The sequence below is a fragment of the Atractosteus spatula genome, chromosome 6 (assembly GCF_055471065.1).
Source record: "Atractosteus spatula isolate fAtrSpa1 chromosome 6, fAtrSpa1.hap1, whole genome shotgun sequence".
Lineage (NCBI taxonomy): Eukaryota > Metazoa > Chordata > Actinopteri > Semionotiformes > Lepisosteidae > Atractosteus > Atractosteus spatula.
Genome location: NC_142711.1, coordinates 29,395,958 through 29,421,133, shown reverse-complemented (window position 1 = coordinate 29,421,133; position 25,176 = coordinate 29,395,958). Strand labels below are relative to the sequence as shown.

Here is a 25,176-nt window from a genome sequence, read left to right as displayed (position 1 = left end):
TATCTAAAATCTAAGAGAGACTTCTCAGTTACAATTTATTTTACTGTTACAGCTTTAGGTAACTTGCAATTTTGCTTGTTAGTTTGGTCAAATGAGTACTACAAACTGTAATGTTTGGGGGGAATAGTGAACATACTGTAAGAAACAAAAAATATTGGGGTAAATCATATCAATCTAAATATACTCTGTAAGTGAAGTTTTTACAGAATGCCAGCACCATATGGAGCGTGTGGCAGACCCGGTCAGTGAATTTGCTTTAATCCTGTTTGGAAGTCACCTCTTTGCCCCAACAAGTAATCTAGGACATTGATTTTCCCCTCTGCAATTTCACTTTTAAATGAGCCGTGTCTGTTCCTGGTTTATTTGTCTTTATTGATTATTTAAGTTAAGAATTCCATAAAATGTATCATTTATTGTATTTATCATTATTATTAATCTCATTGTCACAAATAATTGATTGTAAAGCATAAATACCATTCTGTTAGTAGAAACTGTACAGAGAAGTTTTACAGTATGTATATATTATATACACATTTTATTTTGTTAAAAACTTAATTTGATAATGGATATTTCAGACATATTCAAATTCAACAAATTTTGTGTTTAATGTTTTTGAAACTGAAGAGCATCAGAAAATCATTTTACTCTTTTGGAATTATATTTAAACTACATGTTGATACATATCTCTGACACTTATAATTTGAAAAGCAGAAAGTGTATATCATTTGAACAATGCACTGCATCTGTTTGTTTTCTTAAACATTGTGTATCCTGTACCCATTGTTCCTATTATAGATGTCCAGATATTGTGGAACAATGACAGGCTTTGAAGAAATGACAACTGCATGAGAATAAGATGATTTTGACACGAAATGTGTTCATTAAACATTTCCTTCTTTTGTATCATGAAAACCTTTTTGTTTGATATGTTTTATATTGGTTGATATTTGTTTGTATTTAAGCAGAAAAATTTAGAATTATATACTGAAGTAATAAGTTATGCCTGATATTTTTGGTGAGCAGACATTTTGCTGTAAGTAAATTAAAATTACTTTATTTAAAAAGGGACTGATACAATATAAAATTCAGACTGCTAGATGGCTTATATATTGTTGAAGTCATGTCCTGAATTTTATGTGTTATACGCTTTGAATGTTAGGGTAACGTATCCTACTACAGTGCTGCTACTGTACACCCCGTACACTACACCCAGTGGTCTCCTTCATGTTTTGTCTTTGGTTGTAAAGAGTAGTCCATACTAAGACTCTATATGCTTGGCATCTGTAGTATTAAGAAAGAGTTTGCTGCCAGTGCAGAATCTGGAATATGATGTCGACCTGTTGGTGAGCCCAGAAACCTCACTTGAATTCACGTTCACTGTAAAAAAAAAAAGTTTTATACAGTGCCATTTAAGGTGGCTACTCAAAGAATGACAGAATGACAACAACAATAAAAAATACACAAGTTATGCACAATGAGAATATACAATGAAAGGAGACACTAGACGGGGGTACTTAATACAGTAGGAGCAGAGGGGTAAAGAATAGAACCAATTAAGTAAAGGCTCTTCTAAAGAAGAAGGTTTTGAGTCTAGATTTGAAGGGGTTTACAGAAGGTGACTCTCTGATATCCTTGAGGATACAGTTCCAGAGCTTTGGGTCTTAACAGGAGAAGGCCATGAGACCCATAGAGTGTAGACAGGCTTGGGGGACAGATAAGAGAACAGAATTAGAAGAGTGAAGGTTGCGAGGTGGGGAGTAGGGCGCTAGGAGGTCAGGCAGGTACTGAGGTGCCAAGCCATGCAGAGCCTTATAGGTGAGCATGAGGACTGTGCAAAACGTGACAGGAAGCCAGTGCCAGGACTCCAGGATAGAAGTAATGAGATCACTTGCACAAGACCTGGTCAGGATTCTGGCTGCCAAATTTTGAACATACTGGAGTTTGTTCAATGTGCGTTCAGAAACCACAGCAAGTAGAGTATAACAGGACTCAATACAAATTGTAGAAGTCAAGATGTGCTTAAATTGGCAAATATAATCTGATGTTTTGTTACAGATGTCAGATTAGATTTCTTTCTGCTTTAATTTTGGCATTATGGAGCTGATCATAATTTAAACAAAAACCAGCACTGAATGTATATTTGTAGTCTAAGACGGTTGGACAAAACATTTTTGTTATCAGTATGAAGTTACTTAAGATTCTGCTTTGTATATTCTAAAGAAGTGCTATCGTTTATATAAATTGGAGTTCTGTTATGTTTAAGAGTGGATAGGAATGAAACTGAGCCTAAAATTGTTAAGCTTGACTTTGAATTTAGCTGTTGCAGCATCTGCCACAGAAAAATGTGAGACAAATCTAGCTATTGAGTTAGTCTTCCTGCCTCTCTGCCAAAATACCCACTACTCTGCATCTCAACGTGTTCTTGTTTTTGCATTGTAACTGCTCCCAGTTTTATGTCGGCAGTGTGGAGCATGGCAGGCTGTAGACGACATTACAGGCTCGCAGACAGTTTTTTTTTTTACCTTTTCATTACAATTGGTCATACTAATGATTAAACAGGTCATAGCTGAGTTTTCATTGTTCAGTGTAATTTTAATAAATATTTAATATTCTTACAGCCAATGCATTTGTACTCAGATAAGGGAGAGTAATATATGTCTTCTTAACCACACATTCTATATACTATAGTACATTATGCAATGGTATAGGATTGGAATTGATTATATGTAAAACTTGCTAATCATGCAAATGTCAAGACCCAACTGTATATTGTGTCTGCATAAAAGTGCTCATTTTCTTTTTCCATGGCACTATAGAAGCCCAATAGTACAGTTACTGTGTGTGTCCTGAAAAAAAACCAAACATAGCATTACTTTACAGGACATCTAAGCTCCTAACTACAGTTCTTCCACTGCTTCTTGAAATGACCTTATCTGACTGAGATGATACTTTTGTGTTCCCAACCATTATTAGTATGAAAATGTAAAAATAATTCAATCATTTCTAATAACATAATATATAAAGCTTTATAAAGTGAGTCTGTGCAGGTCTAATTATTAGCTCTTCACTAGTTTAATTCTTCACTAAACTTAACTAGTTTAATTAATCTATAATTTATTTGAAACATGATTCTCTGAACGAGTTTCTTCCATTGTAGTTCTGTATGTGCTATTATATTATGATTAAAAATATTTTAAATGCTTTACTCTTCTTTGAGAATTTTAAGTGTGTGAATTTGACTTCGATAATTATAAATTTGTAAAGTAATATGCTGGATATCAGCTAGAGGTGGTGTACCTCAGAATGTCTTTATCATCTGTACTTCAGTCTGTTCTCTTTTATATGGAAAAAAATTATGCTTCAGGTGTGAAAATAATACCATGGTCATAGCACTAGAACTTAGGTCTGATGGTAAAATGGCCCTATGTCTTTATCCCTACTGTCTACATAGACAGAAAATTTTGTCACAGAAGTCTCCAAAGTATTATCCTTAGTCTAAATATCAAAGGTCAATGTCTTAATGTTCAAGACATTACTTTATGATTTCTGTTTGTGGTGTTTTGGTAAATTCAAAGTTTAAAGCAGAAAGTTGCACGTGAAAAGCATTATTATTTATTTTTAACTGGCACCTTTTTGTTCTTTTGTAGTCTGGGAAAAATCTAAAGGGACTAGGTGGAAGACATCCTCTAGAAAAAAAACAATCAGTGACTCAAACGTTGTTCAGGAACAATTATTCCTGTATCTGATAGCTTTAACAGAAGTTGAAATGTTGAACATACAGTTTCTCATAAGAAAATTTCAATTCTCCTGAGGTCAAGTAGAAAACAACCTGTGAACTCACTTTGGTGAAATTTATAAACATTATTATTATTTTTTATATAATAAAACTGATCTTGGTTGGCATTCTTTAGAATACCAAGTAATTGGAAGTAATGTTATTCTTTAAATATGGTATACAGTTGTATGCAAAAGTTTGGGCACCCCTGGCCAAATTACGTGTTTTGTTGATTTTCTAAATGAAAAGAAGTTTACATAGCCTCTACGGTGAACAAACATATTTCTACAAATTTTAATGCAGAGTTACTATTTGTTTGCTGGATTTAACAGATTGTAAAAAAAAAACAGTAAATGTGGCATTTGCAAAAATTTGGGCACCCTATCAGTCAGTGCTTAGTAACACCCCTTTTGGCAGAAATCACAGCCTTCAAATGTTTCTTGTAGCCAGCCAACAGTCTTTCTGTGCTTGCTTTAGGAATTTGTTTTCATTCTTCCTTGCAGAACGTTTCTAGTTCAAATATTCTTAGGTTGTCTTGCATGCACTGCATGTTTAAGATCTACCCACAGTTTTTCAATAATATTCAAGTCTGGGGACAGTGAAGGCTATTCCAAAACCTTAATCTTTCCTTTCTTGAAGTAGTTCATGGTTGATTTTGAGGTATGTTTTAGATCATTGTCTTGTTTTTTCAGCTTCAGCTTCTTCAGTGACTGTGGGACTTTACCTTCCAGGACTTGTTGATACTAGATAACAGAATCCATTCTTCCCTCTACCTGCACAATATTTCCTGTGCCCCTGGCTGCCACACAACCCCAAAGTATAATAGATCCATCCCCATGCTTTACAGTTGGCAAAGTGTTCTTTTCTTCAAATGCGTCTTCTTTTCTCCAAACGTACCTTTGTTGATTGTAGCCAAAGAGTTCAATCTTTACTTCATCAGATCACAGCACTTGGTTTCAAAATGCCTTTGGCTTATATAAGTGTTGTGTTGCATAATGCAGATGTTGACTTTGTGATGAAATCGCAATTAAGGTTTCCTTCTGATGATTCTTCCATGCAGATTATGTTTGTGCAAGCAACGTTACACAGTGGACCGGTGCACCACTACTCCCGTGCCAGCTTAACCTTCCTGCAGGTCCTTTGCAGTGATATGGGAGTTTTGCTTTGCATTCCTGAACAGTCTACGAGCAGTTCTATCAGAGATTTTTCTTGGTCTTCTAGATCTTGTCTTGACTTCAGTTCTCCTTAACTTCCATTTCTTAATGACATTTCAGACAGTGGAAATTGCGAGCAGGAAGTGTTTAGATATCTTTTTATAGCCTTCCCCTGTTTCGTAAGACTCAATTATCTTTATTTTCTGATCCTCAGTCAGGTGCTTACAGGAGCCCATGTTTGTTGAGTGTAAGAATAACACCCTGAGAGGTTCGAAGAGTCAGATAATTTATTTAAGGTCTGGAATTTTCATCACCTGACTTAGATTAAGGCCTAACGAGTCAATTAAATTGTGAGACCTTACAAAAAAATAGTGGATCAACCAAACTTTTACACATGCCACATTTACTGTTTTTTTTTTCAATCTGTGAAATTCAGCAAATAAATAGTGCGCATTAAAATTTGCAGAAATATGTCAACTTTAAGTTTGTTTGCTGCAGAGGTTGTGTTAACTTCTTTTCACTTAGAAAATCAAAAGAACTTGTAATTTGTCCACGGGTGCCCAAACTTTTGCATACAACTGTATGTGTAAATATGTTCTTTGTAAGTAGTAATATTTTAAGGTTTGGAAGGTCCTAGGTATTCAAAAACTTTCAGTGTTGTGGATAAACAAGCACCCAAATGACATCTATATATATTGTCATAATATATTTTTTTATTCATATTTAAAAATCATAATCTTGCCTTTGAAAATGAATAGGATTTTTATGACCAATTTCAAACAATAAACTATTAAACAAAACAGATATTTTTAAAGGTGATTTAAGGTAAGTTTTATTCCTTTATCAATCATTGTTAAATGGCAGCTTTATACTCGATTGCATGTGTCAAAGAAAACTCAGTCTTCACTCAGGTTAGGAGATTGTCAAACAGAGATCTTTAATACAATCAGCTGAAGGGGAGCATATCACAGAGAAAGGGTTTCCCCTAGCACTCAAGACATGCTCACTGGACTGAAGTTATACTTTCCTTTTTATACATTAAAAGTAGGCAAGACTTTAACATATCAAAGGAATATACAGGGAAAGCGGCAGTGTCAGAAGTCAAACAAACAGGACAGGGGGATGCCATTTGGCATCCTCCAATCTGTTTCATTTCTCTCTGGTTGAATGGGTTCAAGTTCAAGTTCAAGTTTATTGTCATTACACTCATATACATGGTATATGGTATAACGAAATGCTATTTAGCTAGCTCTTGGACATAAGTAGTACAAAGAGAAAAAAAAACAACAACAACAACAATACAATTGTGTAGCAAAAGAAAGACAGAGACAACAGGCAGTGTGCGAAAAACAACAACAGACGATGTGCAAAAAAACAACAACAGGCAATGTGCAAAAAACAACAACAGGCAATGTGCAAAACAACAAAAAGGTAATAGGTTATGTGCAAAAATATGCATCAACAGAATAAAATAAAGGGATAGAAATTATGGGGAGTGAGCTTTTGACATGTATGGTAGAGGTAGATTTTCAATGTGTGTTTGGGTTTTTGGTAAGAAAGAAAGGAAGAAGGCATTGTGAGGTTCAGATCATAGGTGAGAAGTGAGGTGAGGTGAGAGTGAGAGTGAGAGAGGCTGGGAATTTAACAGTTTGATAGTGCGGGGGTAAAAACTGTCTCTGAGTCTGGTAGTCCGGGCCCGAATGCTCCGGTACCGTTTTCCAGATGGTAGCAGATCATAAAGTCTGTAGCTGGGGAGTGTGGGGTCTTTGATTATGCTTAGAGCTTTCCTCAAGCACCGTCTGTCATAAATGTCCTGTATAGATGGGATGGACTGGGCAGTTTTCGCCACCCGCTGTAGGGCTTTGCGGTCAGCAGCACTGCAGTTGCCATACCACACTGTGATGCAGCCTGTCAGTGTGCTTTCTGTAGTGCATCTGTAAAAGTTAGTGAGGATCTGGGGACATATCTTAGCCTTCTTCAACCATCTTAGGAAGTACAGGCGCTGTTGCGCTTTCTTGATCAGACAGGTGGTGTTGAGAGACCATGTGAGGTCCTCGGTGATATGGACACCAAGGAATTTAAAGTTACTGACCCTTTCCACTTCAGTCCCGTTGATGTGGATAGGGGCATGTCCTGTTTGCAGTTTCCTGAAATCAACGATCAGCTCCTTGGTTTTGCTGACGTTGAGGGTGAGGTTGTTGTCATCACACCATGTTGTAAGGAGATTGACCTCCTCCCTGTAGGCCCTCTCATCATTGTCTGTGATCAGACCTACAACTGTGGTGTCATCGGCAAACTTGATGATGGAGTTGGTGTTGTGTTTGGCCTTACAGTCGTGGGTATAGAGGGAGTAGAGCAATGGACTAAGCACACACCCCTGGGGGACCCCAGTGTTCAGAGTTAGTGTGCCGGAGGTGTGGTTTCCAAGCCTGACAGCCTGAGGTCTGCCTGTCAGAAAGTCCCGAATCCAGTTGCAGAGGGTGGTTTTGAGACCCAGTGCACTGAGTTTCTTGACAAGTTTCTCTGGGATGATAGTGTTAAAAGCTGAGCTGAAGTCGATGAATAGTAGTCTTGTGTATGTGTTCTTTTTGTCCAGATGGGATAGGGCCGTGTGTGTGGCAATGGAGATTGCGTCATCTGTGGATCTGTTGGACCGGTAGGCAAACTGGTACGGGTCCACTGTGTTTGGGATGGTGTCCTTAATGTGCTTCATGACCAGCCTCTCGAAGCACTTCATGATGACAGGTGTTAGTGCCACTGGTTGGTAGTCATTAAGACATGTCACTGTGGTTTTCTTTGGTATTGGGATGATGGTGGTTGTCTTGAAGCAGGTGGGGACTACGGCTTGGGCCAGTTGAAAATGTCTGTGAATACACCCGCCAGTTGATTGGCACAGGCTCTGAGGACACGACTGGGTATGCCGTCGGGTCCTGCAGCCTTGCGTGTGTTCACTTTTAGCAGAGATCCCCTCACCTCATCTGCAGACAGTGAGAGCAGCTGGTCAGCTGCGGAGGGTGCAGTTCTGATGACTGGTTCTGTTGTTGGCTTCAAACCGAGCATAGAAGGTGTTGAGCTCGTTAGGCATGGAGGCATCATGGGCAGGTGCACAGATGTTCTTCCTCTTGTAGTCTGTGAGGGCCTGTATACCTTGCCACATGCGCCTTGGGTCATTAGTGGTGAAGTGTTCCTCTAATTCCTGTTTGAGCGTGTTTTTTGCATGTTTAATACCATTGTTAAGATTGATCCTGGCTGACCTTAGTTCTGATTTATTGCCCGATTTGAATGCTGCATCCCTTGCTTTGATTAGGGTGCGAACCTCACTGTTCATCCATGGTTTCTGGTTAGGAAAGGTTCTTATTTCTTTTGTGAGTGTGACATCGTCAGCACATTTCCTGATGTAGCTAGTGACTGACGATGCATATTCCTGTATGTCGGTGTATGATCCCTGTGTGGCTGCCTCTTTAAACACATTCCAGTCAGTGCATTCAAAACAGTCCTGCAGGACCGATTCAGCTCCTTCAGGCCACACTTTCACTGTCCGGAGCGCTGGTTTCACGCGCCTGTGCAGCTGTCTGTATGCCGGGAGGAGAAACAGAGTGATGTGGTCTGAATTTCCACAGAATCACAGGCTTTAGTTTGCACCTAAGACAGCGGTCTTAGGTGCGAACAGAAAACCTTTCCCGCGCATAGTCACTGTCCTGACCTTTTGACTCGGTCTTCCACACATGTATTTGTAAATTACTGTGAAGATCTTTGATACAGTAGATTATTGTTAACTCAGCTTCCAACATTTTCTGGAAGTCATGGAAATCCCTTAAAAATCTATCGGACAGTATAAATAAATATTGTATTTCTCATTAAACACATTATAAATGTAATGTACAGTGTCTTGCAAAAGTTTTCAGCCTCTTCTTGAATGGTGTTCCATTTTGTAAAATTACAAAGTTATGCAGATGAACATGTTGACATGCGGAAATGCTGTCATATCAAGTTAAGCCCATGGGGAGGACTGTAAACAAGGTTCCAAGTCTTGATCAACAAAGTACTGAGCAGACAGGTTGCCAATAATCACTACTAGTTAAATTCTGTAGCATCTAGACACTCCTCTCTAGACCATCATGGTTGTATTTATGGACTGTAAATGTATGGACTGTTTTTGTTTTTAACAATGTGCTGTATTGGAAACCTCTGAACACCATACTGTCCCTAAAAGCCAGAGGACAAGTGACACTACAATGACTAAGTCAAGCTTCCAGCATACCCTTGTCACTGTTTTTTTCTGTTATAAATTTACAAGTGGGTGGACATTGGTTTCTGTGTTTTTCTTAATTTTCACCAGGCTTGACATTCTTCACTTTAAATAACCTCATTATCTGTGACCACCTAAAAGTCTCACTAGTAAGGTCATTTGGTGCTTATGCAACAGTCAAACCAACTCAAGTTAATTTGTCATGAACAATGAATTGCAATGATTCAAATTGATTAAATTATTAAAAATGTTTAATCAATATTCAGTACCCATATAGAGTGTAAACAGGATGTTAATTTTCTTTTATTAATCTGTATTTTATAGAAGAAACATGCTGAGAATGCATTCAGAGTAATACCAATTTGAAATGATAACCAGATCTGACTCCTGTCGATTATGAACTTGTTTTTCCCTTAGCCATATTAAAACAAATGTAAAATTTTGTTTAAACTTGAAAATAATAACACATTTAGAAATGGCAAGTATCAATAGACAAATTAGCTGTTGCAGGACAGTAGTGACATGACTTAAAATTGCCTTCCGTTTTAACTATATAATTCTTCCTGTTCGTACACTAGCATCTCTAAACATTCAACAGCTTGCCATTCATTTACTGTCCCCTAAATCATTTATTTTCAATTTTAGTTTTTATGTTCAACATCTTTTGGTTAACTGACAAGCACATGACTACAAAATAGTTTCTGAAAAACAGGTACCTAATTACAATTAGAAGAATGAAGAAAAACCTAGGTATAATAATAAATGACAGAAAAACAAAGAAAAGAAAAACAGCAGGAACAGTTAAATTAAAACCAGGAAATGCAGGTTTTAAAATGTTTTTAAACAACTTTTAAAAATGTACAGACACTGGGAGTCTCATACGGTCTTCTACATAACTGTAGGATACCCCATCACAAAATACTAAAATGAGAAAAGCTTGTAGGGTGGGCTGTAATAACACAGAAAGTCTTTAAGTTGTCAAGGAGATCCTTGCCAACTAAAGAGCTTTATAAGAGAATTATTTTAAATCCTAAACCTTATAGGGAGCAAATAGAGGAAGGACAAAACAAGAGTGGTATGCTTGTAAGGTTTAGTTCTGATTATAATTCTAACATCTGAATTTTAACATACAAAGGCCTCTGGATATTATGAGCCAGAAAACAGTGCATTGCTGTAATCCTGTCGAGAACAATTGATGTCAAGGATTGTTCATCAACTTCTGACTGGATGAGAGGAAATTAAAGAATAAAATTACACAGTTGAAAAATGGAGACAATTTCATTATTTTAAACATGATTTTCAGTGGTTAAGAAAAACACCAAAATTGTTCACCTGGTTGATTGGCCTAATCTGCAAACCATTGATGATTATATTCTAGTAATTTATGTTACACAGTTTGTGTTGAGACTCCTGTAGCATCACACTATTGAGCTGTATCCAAACATGTTGGCTTCCAAACATAAATATCCTGTAATTTTTTTAATATTATAAATGGTCTTTGCAAACTTTACTTAATTTTATTTTTCAGGAAGATCTCAACCTCCAATTCCAAAGTAGAAGATATGCCATTGTATGCCATGAAACTAGGTAATTTATGTATTTATCAAGTAATATTTTTTCATCTTTCCATTACTGTGATTTAATTGCAGAGGTATAACAAATCAAAAACTACAGAATTAACATTATACAAATGATACTAGAGAAAAATTAGGAAATTACTGTAAAAAGACAATAGATATGCACTGAGGGTTTCCTGCTGGTTGAGCTCATATATTAATATTAATATTGATATTGATTAATATTATAATATTCTTAATTATACTGTATGTAATTTGGTAGATACAATTTTTAAAAACACATATTAATAGAATGACATAAAACATGGTGCAGGTTGTATTAATACTTTCCATGTTAGCAAAGTTTTTGTCTGCTGATTTCAGGGCTGGACTTTTTACAGCTGTAGAAAATGTATTTTACATTAGAAGTTTACACGAAAAGCTATAAAGTAATTGGTGCCTGTCTTCAATTCAATGACTCTGAATTTGAACCTTTGATATGTGAAGAAAATTATCCAAGACTATACAGCTGTACAATTAAATTGCCCACCACTGCTCTTCAGCTTTTTTATAGTCCAATTTGAAGAGGAGCAGAAACCTATAATTTTACTCCTTTCTGGATGGTGCAAATTTACTACCATTTTTAAAGCGAGCACAGGAACAGGAATAACAGATGCAACATGCCAGAAGGTTCAGTTTTCACTCAAACAATGACAAATCGGTAGAACACCATTAACCTCAGAGCTTCTTAATCATACACTATACCAATGATTGCCAACCTTGGTCCTGTAGTACCCAAGTCTGCTGGTTTTCATTCCAAATGAACATTAAGGCTTGTGCTAATGCCTTTAATTGATGTTTGCTTGTTTAGACTTTTATTAAATTCAAGTCACTCTAATGCGCTCTAAATTCAAGTGCATTGGTCCAACAATTTCAACATGTAAAACACTAAAACAATTAAAAAATAAACCTCCTGTAGGACTGGAAGAACTGAAATTAAATAAATTAGACTGCGATCAAAAACTTGGCGGGAACACTGATCAGTAGTATAAGCCAGGAATAAGGTTGAGATCCACAACACAGTACTGTTACTGACATTCAGTCAGTATTTAAACAGGTTTAGATTACATCAATGATTAACTGGGGTCAAGTGGCATATGCAGTGTTCTTAGGTAATTCAAGAATTGTTCTAGACTGCTAAAATATTTGTGGTATACTGTGATGTTATGTGAGAGATTATAGTCTGTAGTGGTTCCTGATTTCACATCCATTAGGGTAATTATTTTTTGTCCATTAAGAAAATATTAACATATAGGATAAAAATGTGGTACAGGTTATATTAACACTTTCTGTGTTAGATAGCAAAGTTTTTGTCCCCTGACTTCAGGGTAGGGCTTCCACTTTTTGCAGCTGTAGAAAATGCATTTGAAGTTACAGGTAGTTATGAAGTTTAATGAAGTTAAACATATATCAATGTTTCGGTTTTGTGCCATTATGATCATCAACATGTTTGATTGGCCCCATAGAACCTTGTGATGAATGGTCACAGAAGTCATAACAAAAATGAAAAACAAGTGTCCAATAATTACATGGTCCGGAAAGATGAGGAAATCTAGTTTTCAAAAAACAGCTTTGCAGGGAAGTCAGCAGTTTTGAAATAAAATTTAAGAAAAACTCAATCTGTTGAACACCACACAGACTAGAAAATGTTGTATTTACAATCAGAACTAAACAAAGCCTGATACGCCATGAATGCCAGATTAAATATGCTAAACTCTGACCATGGCCTTCTTTGATAAGCAGGTTAGAATCAATTTGAAATAGAGGCCATGTCTGGACCTTTGTAGTCTACATACAAAGTAAGTAGCCTTATTAATACTAATGCATCCGAAACACAAATGTTCACTTCCTGTGGTTCTCTACTTCTGTCCAATTGCAGGGCTCCTGTTTGATGATGTCATTGATCACAGGAACACATCTTTGCATAATGAGTGCAAAGCACATACACACACATTTCCTTCAAACCCCACCTTAAAGTTTGGAGCAAACTCAGTGACTTAACCACCATTGGTCTCAGTGAAACTGAACATAGGCTTACAAATGGCTACAAACGTATAAAGGGCTTTTATAATGTAATTAATTTCTATTTAAATACTCTATGTTGTTAATTGTGTTATGCAATGTTAGCTGAATATCCTCTATGTTTTGTGATTATATTTGGTCTGCATGATTTTTGAATAGTCTACATAGTTTTGCCTAATTTCACAACACAGAAGGAGAAATGTGGCTCACAGTTACTGTGCTATATTGCATTCAGTCACTGCCCTGCATGTTTTCAGCTTTTGTGGCAAGAAATGTATGAATGAAAGCAATGGGAATAGTTTACTTAATGCAATGCCTGTTTTATATAAAGATAATTTATTATTATTTTTTAAACTAAGTAGTTTAAATAAATGATAATGATATATTGAAAGTGTTATTGGTTTCCATGCTTGTAGTTTTTTTTTTTAATGACATAAGACACCAGAGAAAGCAGTTATTTGGTTCATTTGTATCCACGGCACATTTGTCATGTTCTTTGTCCATTGTTATTTTATTGTATTATCTATTTTTAACTTAGAAGAAAACCAGGCAATCCATTTTTTAACAAAATAAAATTAGGGAATTTGATTGTTTTTAAATTGGATTATTGACATTTTATTTTGTGTTTCATCATTTTTCAGATGATATCAATGATGAAGAGGACCTTCGAGGGGTTATCAGTGTGCCTGTAATTTCAAATGCAGCTCAGCTCCGTGTAAATTCAAATCCAATAGATATAAATCTTGCAAGTGTACGCCTTCAGTTTTTGTCTTTTCTCTTTACTTTATTTTCTTTTTTGTTAATGGACCATTGCTGGAAATTTCAGTGTTTTTATACTTGAATATAAAGCTCTGAACAATTATGTTAACCACTGCATGAGGCAGTGGTGAGGAAGTGGACTGGGAGGTTGTGGGTTCAAATCCCAGGTGTGATACAACTGTAAAACCAGTGAGCCATTGCACTTCACTAAGATTTCTCCAATACCGTATTTTCTTCACTTTATTACTGTGATGGAGAATTTGTTCTCAATTTTTTTTAAATGGTAAAGCATTTAAAATTAAAGCATTTAAGCTGAGATTTATAGAAATCATCTCAATTTGTAAACATTTTTTTACACAGTTTTTTTTTTATTTCAGGACCTCAAGGGACTTCTGTTTGGTTCCAGTTTGAATTGTTTTAATGAAGAGTGGAAGGCTCAAAGTTTTACATTTTCTGAGATTCCCCAGCTGAAATATGGCATTGTGCAGAAAAAGGTAATTCAGTGTGATTTATGTGGATATAACTGGTTTTCGTTGTATTACTCTTATTTAGTTACAGGTTTTCTTGACCTGAATGTGTTGTTTTCATGTTTATAATTTGTCTCCAATCCAGATACAGTACATTACAATAGGTTCAACCTACTGAGTTGATAAAAATGTACATATTTACAAGAATACTATATAGTATTTTAGAATAATACATAATATACAGTAAGTTTAAAATGCATTTTTTTAGTTTATCTGTACAAGGAGCACTACAGTTCCTAATTTATATCAGTGATCTGCACAAACAGAATTCAAAACGACACTGAAAATATATAGGATGGAGTAAACACCTGGCAAATGACACTTAATATAGACACATACTGAACATTATAAACAGCAAAAACATAAACTGTAAGTCAAAATGGAAAATGAAGACTTTATGAAAAATCTTTATTTTGAACATATTATTTGCATCAGCCTTCAAGATAATAAGGGAAAGCAATTAAAAAGTTAAACAGTCAATAGTGAAACATGAACCAGATGGCACAATTAGAAACTATGTAAAAGTGCATTTAAAACTGAAAACAAAATGCCCTTTTTTACACTTAGATTTGTGGGACTTCAGAACAAGGTACCCAGCTGTGTAGTTGAAGCCCATGCTTTAGCCGTGTCCCAATGTGCACACTTGCGATCTTGCGCCGTTTGTATGTGCGTTTTTGCTCATGTCTGCAAGGTCTTAGGGTGTCCCATTTCTAAATTTGTGTTCCACAAGGGTGTTCATGGGTGCTCCCAATTCGCCCCTATTGCACCCTTCTCTGAAGTTCACATTGGAAGGGAATTACTCCCAACTGTGTGGAATGGTGACGTTTCATGTTCTAGCCATTCAAACAGGAGAGAAATTGCCACAGAGAATACAATATTCAATTGTTAGTTAAATGTTTTACAGTTTTAAAACTCATTTTATGCAAAAAGAAATTTGCATTAGGCTACTTTAGATTCATACTGTATGTATTCTAGGTATTAAGTTTTGACATAAAGCTTTTATTTTGTCGTCCGATTTCAACAGATGAATATTCGTTTACCTGTGGTGTATTTTGTACTCTGAATACTTAATAGTCCACATACTGTATTTAATAGTACAAAGCTTTGAAGTTTACCTTACATAATTTACTTTGAATGTGAATTAACGCATTATGTCATGTTTGTCGTGCTGTCATTTTTGTACTAGTGGTATGAAATGTATTTAGTAATACAAAGCTTTGAATAAACAGTGGTATTGCCAAGTTTTCCTTAGTTTACTTTGCCTGTTTTGTGTCAAGGCTGCAAAACATAAATGAAAACGATATGACATTACTTTTGTGGAAGGATAGGTGAGATAAAATTCAATTTTGTCAAACTGTGAATGGAGGCACTTAGCATGAGGGTTTCCCATTGCCCTTCTTATAATGCTGCACCTTCAATTACTTGTGCGCTTTAAGTCCACATTTGTGTTTTTTCACAAAAGTGCGGACTTGGAGGAAGGGCTTAGGGTGACAGTAAGGACACGGCCCTTGTCTTCTTTTAAGAAATGGCCAGATGTGATCCTTGGATCAGTTACCTTTGGCTACTACCAAAAGGATTAGATGGGCTGAATATTTTCTTGAGGTTTATATTTCTAATTTCAGTGTTTTCTGATACACAGTAGTGTATAAGGTAGAAAAAAATAATTAAGCTTCAACGGCACGGCAACATTCCCCCTATCACTCATAGCCCAAAGACTATGGTTTCCCAGTCATGCAGATTTGAAGCATAGTGTTTCAGCTGTTTCTTTAGCTGGATTTAGCAGCTCTAGTCAAGTTTTCTACTGCTTTCCTAGTCTTCTTGGATTTCTGACAGGATAACTTCCTAATCAGTCTAGCAGTCACCAACACAACTTCCACTTGAGAATTACACCTACATTCTAACCTTTAGAGCAAGACCAGGACTCCTAACCTTTCAAATGAATCCACTAGCGAGAGCTAGTTGTGCTCCTCTCCTCTTGCTCCCCTTCCATAACCTTGAGCAAAACCATTCCTGGAGAGTGTTCCCTGGATGGTGTCTAGACATGACCATTAACTCAAAATCAAACTTTTCTAGCCTTCCCAACTGAAGCATTGCCATAACCCCATACTATCTCTGGGCAGTACCCAAGAGATAGACTGTTGTTAACTGGGTGACTCTCACCATGAGCTTCTTTCAACCCATTTAAAGAGAGTGATACCCACTAACAGCTTCAGGACACGTTGCGACCATGTACAAATTAATGTTCCTGCACCATTCTCTTTAAAACCCTAAACCCTAAATGTGATTTAGATCACATAATGATCTAAAAACCCTTCTGACATGCTAAAAGTAATAAAACCCTAAAATGTGATGGCTGCTCTGTTACAGTTATAAAGTTAAACTGTTATAATCCATGGCAAGATATAAGCAGCTATGCTAATAATGATCAGAAAATATTTGACATATTTTGGGTATAACAAATGAGAGCATGCCATTTGGCTTATTTTGTATGTGATTGTTTAGTACTGTATCTAAGCAGTCCTAAAATGTCATCCAGGCACTTTTATGAAAATATCCAGACTTTGTGCCTTAACCACCTATCTGATAAACTAAATGTTTAGACACCAGCAAACCTTTATGTAAAGATGTTTTTCCTTTTCCCCATTTCTAAATCAGTTAAAAAAATGTGCATGGGTCATGTCTGTTCAATAAAGTGTCAAAGCACCTGTTGCAGAAAAAAAGTCCCTTCCCTATTAATAAAATTAAGAATACGTTTTGGTTATAATTAAAAAAATTATTTTTGCTTACAGTAGTATATACTGTATATGGATCAATTTTGTTCTCAATCTCCTTTGTTCTATGCTGAAGAAATGTTGTTCCTTTAACCTGTACAATCCCATGAGAACCGGAATGATTCTTGCGTTCTTCTTTGAACTCTTTCTAAGACTATAACATCCTCTTTGACGTCTAGTGACTAAAACTGGAGACAGTATTCTAAATGAGCTGTTAGTGAAGGATTGTAAACCCTGAGCATAACTTCCCTTGATTTAAATCCCACACTTCTTTCTGCATACCCAGATATTGTATTAGCTTTTTTATTGCTTCCCTGTATTGTCATGATAAGGACATAGCAAAATCCACAAACACCCAGATCCCTTTTCATGCATAGCTTCCTGCAACTCAGAAATGTTCCGACTTCTTGCTTGATCACTTTACTCTTGTCAACATTAATTGTGATTTGCCTGTTGTCTACTCAATCTATGATTTTGCCTATGAAGTCCCCTGCAGCTACTTCTGTTTACCACTCACATATTTTGTATAATCTGGAACTATGACTAATTTTCTAAGTATTCTAGAATCTGTATTATTGATATTCATTATTATGAGTAATGGGTCCTATCAAATCCCTGCTGTACACCATTGCCAATCATCAGCCTAATTGTGCCACATAAAAGAATTTCTTGATTTGAAGCGGTTCTCAATCCATGTGGATGTATTACCATAAATTGATATAGGTTTTAATAGGAGAATTTATTTAAGGGGACCTCATTCATAGTTTTCTGGAAATCTAAATACAACATATTAGCTTTATTAAGTATTCTAATAACATAGTTTAATAAGACCATCAAATCCATGTTGGCTGACTGCTGATACTGTATTTGCTGATAGTTTGAACATTTCCTCCTAGTTTAGCTGTACCTACAGTTTCCATATGCCTGCAGCCATATCACCCTGCAACTCACAACTGGCAGCCCACTGAAGCTAAGCAGGTGTGAGCCTGGTCAGTACCTGGATGAGAGACCTCTTGGGAAAAACTAAGGTTGCTGCTGGAAGCGGTGTTAGCGGGGACAGCAGGGGGCGCTCACCCTGCGGTCTATGTGGGTCCTAATGCCCCAGCATAGTGACGGGGACACTATACTGTAAACAGGCGCCGTCCTTTGGATGAGATGTAAAACCAAGGTCCTGACTCTCTGTGGTCATTAAAAATCCCAGGATGTTTCTCGAAAAGAGTAGGGGTGTAACCCCGGCGTCCTGGCCAAATTTCCCATTGGCCCTTACCAATCATGGCCTCCTAATAATCCCCATCTATGAATTGGCTCCTTCTCCCTACTAATAGCTGATGTGATAGCTGAATAGTTCTGGCGCACTATGGCTGCCCTCGCATCATCCAGGCAGAACCTGCACATTGGTGGTGGTGAAGGGAAGTCCCCATTACCTGTAAAGCGCTTTGAGTGGAGTGTCCAGAAAAGCGCTATATAAGTGTAAGCAATTATTATTATTATTATTATAATCTTTGACAGTAATAGAAGTAAAACTAATTGGCTTATAGTTTAATGCCTAAATTTGCATTTATATAGTCTTTACAGCTTCCATCCTAAGTTGTAGTTGAAATTTCACACTTAAAGTTCAGTAAATGACACCATCAGGCCCTTAATGATTAATTAGTTTTAAGCTGTCCTACTCCGTGTAATACCTCACTATCAGTTATGTTGAATTTCTTAAATAATGGAGCATTAGCAAAGTAGCTATTAACAGCTAAATATGGTATTTTATTTTTAATGCTTTGTTTTCAGCAGCTTTAGAGTAAAATATAGCAAGTAATTTAAGTTGCACTGATTCATATAAATTTATTCTGATGTACCCTACATATGTCACTTTGGTCGCTTCAAAAACTTTACATGCATTCACATCACTTTAAAAAACCGCTTATCTAATTCAGGCTAAATAGACCCTGGATGGTACACCAATTATTCTTTACCATCCATCCATTTTCTAAACCTCTTCATCCAGTATAGGGTCGGGGGGTGGGACAGAGCCTAACCCAGTAATCAATAGGTGCTAGGCGGTATACATCCTGGACAGGACACCAGTCTATCACAGAGCACAAACTTACACCAGGTCCAGTTTTACAGAAGCCCATTTTACTAGCGTGTCTTTGAACTGTGAGAGGAAACTGGAAGATTCGGAGGAAACCCACATACCCAGGGAGAACCTATCCCCGCAAACAGTATCCCAGGAATTGAACCCAGGGCCCCAGCACTGCAAGGCAGCAATGCTAACCATTGTGCCATCATGCTAAATACTGTGGAAATAACTCAACATTGACAGTTTTAAACTGAGACAAATAAGCCTGCATATGAGGTGTGAGGTTATTGTAGATCCTGTACATGCAGCCAACTCACTATGTTATTTCACCTGATCTGTGCCCAACAGCGCCAGCTGCTGTCTGCATCCACACAGGCTTTATGTGATTTCGCTTCACTGCAGTCTTACTGTGACTTCTCTGTAACTACTCGACCCAACTTTCCTCTCAGAATACTGTGACTCTGAGGGAAGTATAATTGAATTTATATACAATTTTAAAACATATGACAATGCTAACTAAAATATGAAACTAAACTAGAGAATCAAATTTTACAATCAAATTAACAAATAGAAATAATATGAATTGAAACAAATCAAATAATAATTTAATAAAAAATACAAATAATCTACTGATGAATACATTATGTGCATGCTGAGATTTTATGCCTAAAAAATATTGGTTCATTTAATTCTAATTTGAAGACAGATGTTTTCAAAATATATAAATGATAACAGTTATAAAGTTATCAATTGAAACAGTGGTAGTACCACATTAACCAAAGTTACCAATAAGTACAGTAGGTAAAAACTTTTTCCAGTTCTAGAATCATTATTAGTTTGAATAGTAGTGAAGCTGGTGCTATCAATAGAACATCAGTTAGTAATATTTTCTCTACTCTTTCATTATTAGTGATTGCTTCATTAAGAACTTCAATAAATTAAAACATAACAATTATTGTTTTTATGTTACAAAAACATTTTGTAATGTTTTGTAATTTTCTATGCTTCACAGAGGAAAAACAAAATATGACTTTTCAAACATTTTGTGTTGGCTTTATAACCTATCTATGATTTCATTAGGTTTCAAAACACAACACTCTCAAAATTTAAATGAATAACCCTATCAAGGCAAGAATCCAAACAGTTTAAAAAGCTTTTCTTTTTCTCTGCTTGGGGTTGGTATTCTAACCCCAAAAAGTGGATTAAATGCCTTGGCATCTTTTTTTATGTAGATCTAGAGCAGACAACTCCATCATAGAGTGATGTTTTAAATAAGTCTTAAAAACAATATTTTCAACCACAGTGATGCTGAATATCAGTAATGTGATATTTTTCATCAGGTTTGTTAATGTACTGGATTACATAAAATATTTTTGTTAACTATTGTAGAATTCACATAAAGTGAAATACACTTTACAAGTGGAAAGGTGCAAACATTTTTCACTTTAATATCTGAATTGTAAACAATCAAAATTTAAATTTGAAATCTGGATTAAAAAAATAAAAATTCCATTCTAATTACCACAAGAAAATTTAGGATGATTGCGCTACATTGAATTACCTAGATCAATAGCTGTTGTGCATTTTTGCATTTCTGGACAAGTCTATTATTGCATATTATCATGAAAGGATTTATCGTATTTCTGTTTATTCAATTATTCAACAATGTCTTCTGTATTTAAGCACAATTTTATATAAGTTGATTATAATAAGAATAAACAATTCTAATGATATTTATATATGATAATTCTAATAATAATAATGCTACATAAAGATGATAACAATTTCAATGATCATTTATCATTGAAAACAATGTTTTAATAAAAAATTAAGTTTTTTTAAATCTGGTTTTGTTATTATACAGTATTGTATTGTATTGGCACCATGTTTTTTATAAGCAAAATGCTAATGCTGCTTTGATTTTGCTGAATATAAAATCGTAGTATGTGACTGGAAAGGAATTTAAATATTAAGGGAATAAAGTATTCTTAAAACTGCAAAACAAAGTGAAAAGAATGTCTTGCTTTTTCTAAGGGTGGCCCTTGTGGAGTACTGGCATCTGTCCAGGCCTGTGTCTTGCAAAAGCTTCTGTTTGAGGACACAAGCACTAGCTCTGGAACCAAGTGAGTCCCTGCTTTACCAAAACATTACTGAACCTTCTCACACCCTGATCAACACAATAGTAAGAAGCCTTTCTAAGTCTTGTATTGTAGGACTCTGACACTTATACTAAAAGAATTGTCTATTGATTTATTCTCGTTCATTGAGCCAGGGTTCTAGGGGTATTGGAAGGCAGACATTGTCAATTCACAATGACATGGAAAGACTAGCTTTTTATCAGACCTGGTCCGTTTTGATCAAATGGAATTCAGAATGAATTTATTTAATCTTTAAATAAGGCCAAATTTGCTGTGCTCTTTGTGTTATGTGATGGAAAAAGACTGAAGTCACAGGGAATTTAAATAAGCTTTTTGTAACTTTGTATTGTGTGGGGTCTTTTAGAGTGATAAGTTAGATATTTGCAGATAAATCAAGTAGACTATTAAATTGCTATTTGAAACTATATTTAACTTTTTTTTTCCAACTTTGAAAAATGGTTGCATGGTAAAGTTTCAAAACCAAGAGTTTTGGTAATAGTTGTTCATGGTATTCAGGTTTCTGTAAATAACTGATTCCACCTTTTATAACAAGGAATTTTGAATTTGGTTCATAATGTGCAGTATATTTTTTATTTTTAGTATAAGTTTCAGTCTGTGAATTTAAATATAAATTTAAAATTCTGTATTCTGTAATACTTTTTGAAGCACGCTGCAACTTAACAATCATGAGGAAAATTCTAATTTCTTTAGATATTTCTTGTGTTGTTTTATTGACACATGACTGTTACTTATTAAAATAAATGTTATTTATTTCCGTATCTTTGATTTAAAATATGTATGATATTGTAATAGGTAATGCTGGCTTTACGTGTTATGATATCCTACTATTAATCACAAAACTAGAGGAGCAAACTACAACCGAAAGCAAATTATGAAATAAAATCAAATTGTCACTGAAATAACATTTTAATTGTTTTATCAGAATAAAGGATATGTTTAAATGATAACCCATTTTCTAGTATAATTTGTACTTTTCAGAATGTTAGAGCATTTGTTTGTCACCTGATGGTTGTTACTATGTGTATATAAAGGTAAAATGAATACTGATGTAATGTGCCTTGATTTCAGTCTGTTAAGACGTGAAATGTTTTACTTCAGAAAGGCTTTGTACTTTCTATAGGTACTGTAAATGGGCACATATGATGTGATTAGCTGTTGACCTTTAACCTTGAATGTCAAGCCTATTGAAAATCAGGAATGAAAAAGGAACCAATATATCCTGCCTTCAATTGAACAGCTACTCATTCTGTCACTAAGCTGGAGACTGAACTAAGGCACTTCAGATTAATTTACCATCAGTCCTCTTTAGTGATGAATTATCATGTGGTGTAGACTCATTTGCAGATTTACACTTACAGAAATTACAGATTACACAACAGAAATAGAAATCATCTATTTAGAAACAGAAATCATCGACCATGGTCTCACAGAGATTAAACAGCTCTACAAGGATCGCTGCTGTGTTAGAATTCTGACCCTCACAGAGGACAGTCACCACCCCGGGCATGAGCTCTTCACCCCACTGCCCTCAGGCAAGAGATACAAGAGCATACAGACACTTACCACTAGATTTTTCAATAGCTTCTGCCCACAAGCAGTGTGATTGGCGGACACATTTGGCCATGCCCCTCAGACCACACCCACACCATCTACCTCATTATCATTTCTTATTTATTGCACATCTGCGGTCATTGTTTACATGACTGCATTGTTTACATTCAAACTGTTTACTTGTTTACTTGTACATTGTCTACTGTTTGTTTCTATAGTGTCTTGATGCACTGTCTGCACTTTTTTTTTTAACAATTGAGAGACTTTCTGTAAGTAAGAATTCCATTGTACCAGTACATGTACCGGTTACATATGGCAATAAAGTTCAAGTTCAAGAAATACAGTGACTTAAATCACATGTGAGGGTGTGATGGCTAGATTGCTTATTTATCAAGTCAGCGATCAGTACTGTATAGCATACATGCCATAAGTAACCAGAATGATCACTATTACACTATCTGTGTAATTCTAAACTCTGAAGATACTAAGTATTAAAAAATATGTTATTCAATGAATGCTGGTTTTTAGCAGGGACAGTTTTACCTGACTCAGAGTAAAGCTTACAATGTGTGCCACTGATCATGTTAACATGTTTTACAATCAAAGAAGCAAAGATAAATGTTCACTACTTATAGCTCACTTGGGAGAGTTGAATTTGGATTTGTTCAATATAAAGACTGTGCCACTGCTTTGGTCAGAAAACAGAAGGGGTTTGTAAAGATCATTGAGGTTCAAATTGCCCACCTAATGGTATAGTTTCATTGCATTATTAATCAAGAAATGTATAGAAATGTGATGACTATAGTGGTAAGGATAGTGAATGTTACTTTTTTTTTACCTCTCTTGATGCAAAGGCAGCTTCAAAATCTGCTTGAGGGAGTGGACAGTGCATACAAGGACATTGAATTTTACATTAGTGTTCATTGGATAGACTGTGGGAACTATGTTGTGGGAAAAAAGATTTTTTTTCAAAGAACATCAAAACTACCCCAAACTGCATAACACATGGGCTGTACATCCAATGTTCCTGACTGATTTCACTGCACCTCTAAATAAATTCAGCAATTTTTGAATCTTGAAAGGCATTTTGTGCAAAAATCACAGTTTGTTTCTTAGGAGACCTCCTTATATTAAAGAGCTATTGAAACATTAGTGTCAACGTTGGCAAGACTGGAATGTACAGTACATGCAAGAATTCACATCACAATTTATCTGTGTATTTTTCAACATTTCCAACTTTTTGGCTTGGATTCTCTAATCAAATTCTCAAATGAAACCAGACCACCCACTTTGATACTAGCAACATGGATTTGACAGCGTTGAAGAGATTTTGAAATGTAATTCACTGAATTACAATGTTCAGACTTACAAACTTTAAAGTTTAGGCATCTATGACACTCACTTGAGGCTACCAAGACAGATCACAGGGTCTGTATTATGACTTTTTGGGCATTTCTTTGAAATTTGACGGTTTGAAGTACAGGTAATTGGCTTTTTAAGCGCTCTCAGCATTTGGATCTACACACCTCTGTAAACAGAGGTATTATATTTTATATGTTTTCACAAATGAAGTCATTCCTTTGTCCTTCTTGGAGCTAGTAATCTATTGAGCATTCATAGACATGTGCAGCTTAAAGTACAAAATACAAACCCAAGACTGGAGAAGGAAGGGCAAAGATCCCACTGAACAATAATGATCTGCATGTTAATATTAAGCAGCTAAAATGTAGATAGGATTATTATTGAGAACAAAGTATCAATGTCATGCAGATCTGTTAATAGAAGTGAACAAGTTCTATTCTAAATAACTATTGGCAAGCCATTTCTGAAAGATTGCAGTGATTAATTGCCAATAAATCATATTCCAGTGATAATATTACTGTATTGCTGTTTCAGAGATAATCTGAATTACTGTTTTTCACTTAAATTACAAATGTTTGTGGAGCTTTGAAGTAACTTTGTGAAAATTAGTAAGGCAAATCATACTTTGTGGTTATTAGTAGGATTTGTTGTGGTAATCTACTGAAAAGGGAACTTTTATAGTATTTATGTAATTTTGTTGTAGTTTGACTTGCATTGTTTAATTGTGGTCAGTACAGTAAACACAAGTCAATAGAAGGGACTAAAAATTAGGAAAACCATAATTATTATCAAACAAAATAATGGTTAAATTTAAAACCACAAGTGTAACTGATTTTAATCTATGACATCTTGTAGAAACAGGTATAAAATGCTATGTTTTCCTGATTGTATAAATAATTAAAATTAATCTTTTGACATATAGACATATTATGCATTAAATGTCGGTAATTAATTTAAATGCAAAAAGGAATACTACACTAATATAAACTTAATTTTTCTGAACAGAAAATTGCAGCCTTCAAAATCTACGAGAACCAAGTGTCTTATTTTAGCTGTTGCTGAAATTTTATGGCGAGCTGGAGAAAAAAAGAGGGCTACTATTGCAATGTAAGTTATATTTTAAATATTAATACTACATCATTTAAAAAGACTTCCTG

The 25,176-nt window shown here is 35.4% G+C and overlaps 1 protein-coding gene across 1 annotated transcript in view; it reads left to right on the top strand.

The window, feature by feature from the left end:
- mindy4 (MINDY lysine 48 deubiquitinase 4) overlaps positions 1-25,176 on the top strand; it is a 66,625-nt gene that overhangs the window by 13,212 nt on the left and 28,237 nt on the right. The window contains exons 6-10 of the mRNA XM_088918830.1: positions 10,707-10,765; positions 13,458-13,567; positions 13,953-14,069; positions 20,982-21,070; positions 25,025-25,126. Coding sequence (XP_088774956.1) covers positions 10,707-10,765; positions 13,458-13,567; positions 13,953-14,069; positions 20,982-21,070; positions 25,025-25,126 — 477 coding nt within the window. The remainder of the gene's footprint in view (positions 1-10,706; positions 10,766-13,457; positions 13,568-13,952; positions 14,070-20,981; positions 21,071-25,024; positions 25,127-25,176) is intronic.